Source organism: Trichechus manatus, unplaced genomic scaffold (genome assembly GCF_000243295.1).
Source record: "Trichechus manatus latirostris isolate Lorelei unplaced genomic scaffold, TriManLat1.0 scaffold00011, whole genome shotgun sequence".
NCBI lineage: Eukaryota > Metazoa > Chordata > Mammalia > Sirenia > Trichechidae > Trichechus > Trichechus manatus.
This window is the reverse complement of record NW_004443947.1, coordinates 22,977,814-22,981,198: the sequence shown is the minus strand read 5'-3', so window position 1 is coordinate 22,981,198 and position 3,385 is coordinate 22,977,814. Positions and strand designations below refer to the sequence as shown.

Sequence of the window (3,385 nt, the reverse complement as noted above, 5' to 3'; positions counted from 1 at the left end):
ATTGTCATAGGACAACATTTGTAGTAACTGTTAAATGAGAAACTATTTTGTTCTATAAGCCTTCATCTTAAGTGAGAATAACAGCACAATTGGAAGAGCATAGTCAATGTCACTGAACTATGCATGTAGAAATTTTTGAAATGGTGTATCTTTGGCTATGTGTATTTTCACCAAAAAAAAAGGTTGAGAAGTTAGAAGGTTGACGTGTTGTGGGGTTGTTAACCAATGCCATAAAACAAGATGTGTACTTCTGTTTCATGAGATACTATTTGTTCTGTAAGCCTTCACCTGAAATACAATAAAAATTAATTAATTAATTAATTTTAAAAAAAATTTGCTACCTTGAAACTATGAAACAGGATGTTACCATGACTATGACTGTGAAAGAAAAATGAACTAAACCTTTAATGTACGTGATATTTTTGCAGTATTTTATCTATCTGTGTGTGGTTGCCCGTCTTACCTGAACCAATTCTCTATATGCAGACTTAGCAAGGTTATAAGGTACTAAAAGATTAGAACCAAGAAAATATAGAACTTCCAATCCAGTAAAAATCATAGCAAATTTGTTGATGATAACGATAGTCTCCAGAGGAACAAGGCAAAGTCGTGCTAGTAGAGGAAGCATGTGAGCTGAGAAGAGCCAAATCTGCTTCGTTTTCATGACACAGGAGCATAAGGTACACACCACCAGCTGACCTAGAGAGAAGAATGGACTTATGTTATGAGCATTTAGTATCCACAAAATAACAACAACAAAAACCACTGTCTACAAAGATGGTGGGGGCTTTCTCAGTAGTCTAGGAGGCTTCTTCTGAAGAAGTCTAACTTAGCAGATCTCCTGAATAATATTTTAAATCAAATTTTAACTTCATCTCACCCTAATTATATGTTCACGTGTTCTTCGGATTCTGAATACCAATTCTCTAGAACTGATCTGACAGCATGTATCTCCACTGGTCTTCCTCGCATTCCAGATGGCATGTACCATAGGAAGAAAGTTGTAAACAAGATCAAATACAATTCCGTTACTACCGTTTATATATAAGAGGCTTTTTTTTCCCAAAGGTACTCAGTATTTAACTGTTCTAGTCTATAGTAAAAGCATAAAATCAGAGAGATAGTTATTTGTCCAAGACCATACTGTAACAAGATGTAAGACTTTTGATCTTGTTTTTACAGGGCCATGTAGCCTCCCCAAATGACTCAATCATGAAAGTTAAAACTCTGAAAGGTTTATATAACAAATTCTTTTCACAGGGGCTTACATACGATTATTATTTAAAAAGTCAGAAAAACAAAGTGAAAAATAATCTCTCATCACCCAAAGGACCACTGTTAATACCCTGGGTCCATTAAATGAAGTATTGCATGCAAAGTCCCAGCACTAAATCTGAAGCCTAGTAAGTGCTCAACAAGTTAGCTATTCATATTATTTGTTACTTTCAGATTATTTCTATGCACGTGAATATACACAAATATGTTTTACAAAAGAAGGACCATAGTGTTCACACTCTTTAGTAACAGCTTTATTCATTAGTACACTCTGTATCTTTCCACATTAATAAATATTTATCTACATATATACACGCTTATTTTTAATAGTTGTATGGTATATCACATATATTGTATGGTATATGTGCTGTAATGTTAACATTAGGCTGCTTCCAAATGCTTTATAATTATAAAATGCTTTGTATGAAGAAGCTTCTACATTTATGATATCCTAATACAAACTACCTGGAGCACATTTCCTAATATTTTCTTAGATTACATTCCTAAATGTGCAATTACTGAGGCACAAGAAACATTTTTAAGGCTTTTGACACATACTGTTACATGACTAAACTAAGAATCATTTAATCAAATTCTTGACCATCTTACCAATCAAAAGAAAACAAAAAACCTGTGGATTTTTATTTGTGTTCTACCCATATTATTGTTGGAAGAACACAAAAATGACCACCATTTTTGTTACTGTCGTTAGGTGATGTTGAGCTGGCTCCGACTCACGCAACCCTATGTATATAACAATATACTATCTTAGAAAAACCTGCTATCTTTTCCCACGAAGCATTAATTTTAGCCTTCTAAAGAACCGATATTCAAATACTAATGTGAAAAACATTTACAAAGGCACAAAAGAGAGAAAAGCCCATGAAGATAAAGAGAACAAGAGGAAAGGCCACCAAATGAGCTATGTCAACAATATCTTGGGAATTGGAGAACAAACAGATGCAAGGCAACTCACAATGTTCTTAACAGGCCACTACTCTTTTCCCCACCCTGAAAAAATGAAAAAATAGGGAATTAAATAAGTCTGCACCCCGGAAGATAAGATCTTTTCAGCTCCCTGAACACTAGTGCCAAGTTTATTGCCACCCAGTTCTACCCACTGCCACCCGCCACCCCTACAGTGGATAGAAAGATTCCTCTTTGGGGAAACTGACCAGTACAAACGAAAAGACCTACAAATACTGACAAATGCCCTCCCCCACCCCAACCTAAATCAGGCAGTTCTCTTGATTGCCCACTGTAGAACACACAAGTTTGTAAGCCCTAAAGAACTCCAATCAACAATTTAATGGTTCACTTTAACACAAACGATCAGCCAATAACCCAAAGATTTGCTCTAACTTGTGACTCAACCCATCTCACATGGGCTTAGGCATCAGTTATTACACTTTTTAATATATCCTGGTGATTTTAATGTGCAGCCAGGTTTGAGAAACACCGCCATATCAAGAAAGACAAAGACAAAAAAACAAACAGAAAAAAGAACTCAGAGGAAATGGAATTAATGCAAGGAGCAAAGAAAGCTTCAAAAAAATTATATAATAGCCTCAAAAAGACCAATCATGTATCTATGAAATTAAAAAGGGTCTGCTATAATAGCAGCATTCAGAGAAAATAACCTCTTGAATGTTCAAAACATGTAGCAGAAATAAAAATGCAATAAAGGAGGTGAAAGTTCAGAAAACTCTAAGAAAGCAAAACAAAAAGACCAAACAAAACCCAGAGAGAGACAGAAAAGGAAAACAGAACAGTAATAAAATTAGGGGGTCATGTAGGAAGATCCGTATCCAACTAACCAGATTTCCAGAAAGGGACAAGAGAAAACAGCAGTGAAGAATTGAAGGAGACCTCTGGGGAATGATACCTGAGAGTAGGGAGCTGTTGGGCAGGAGAGTGCTGATTTTCATCATAAAATTGGGGTATTGCAAAATAAGTGCATGCATTTCTTTGATTAAAAAATAACAATTAGGACTAATGAGGTACAGTAGACCAGTGACAAGGGCCAGAAGGCAGAAGGGGACAAGGAAGCTGGTGATAGGGAACCCAAGGTTGAGTAAGGATATTGTTGATGTGTTGTAAGATTGTTAAC

The 3,385-nt window shown here is 35.7% G+C and overlaps 1 protein-coding gene across 4 annotated transcripts in view; it reads right to left on the bottom strand.

Annotated features, from left to right (window-relative positions):
* RNF145 (ring finger protein 145) overlaps positions 1 to 3,385 on the bottom strand; it is a 72,250-nt gene that overhangs the window by 35,632 nt on the left and 33,233 nt on the right. For all 4 annotated transcript variants that reach the window (XM_023726543.1, XM_023726541.1, XM_023726542.1 and 1 more), the window contains one exon: positions 464 to 699. In XM_023726543.1, the coding sequence (XP_023582311.1) occupies positions 464 to 699 (236 nt within the window). The remainder of the gene's footprint in view (positions 1 to 463; positions 700 to 3,385) is intronic.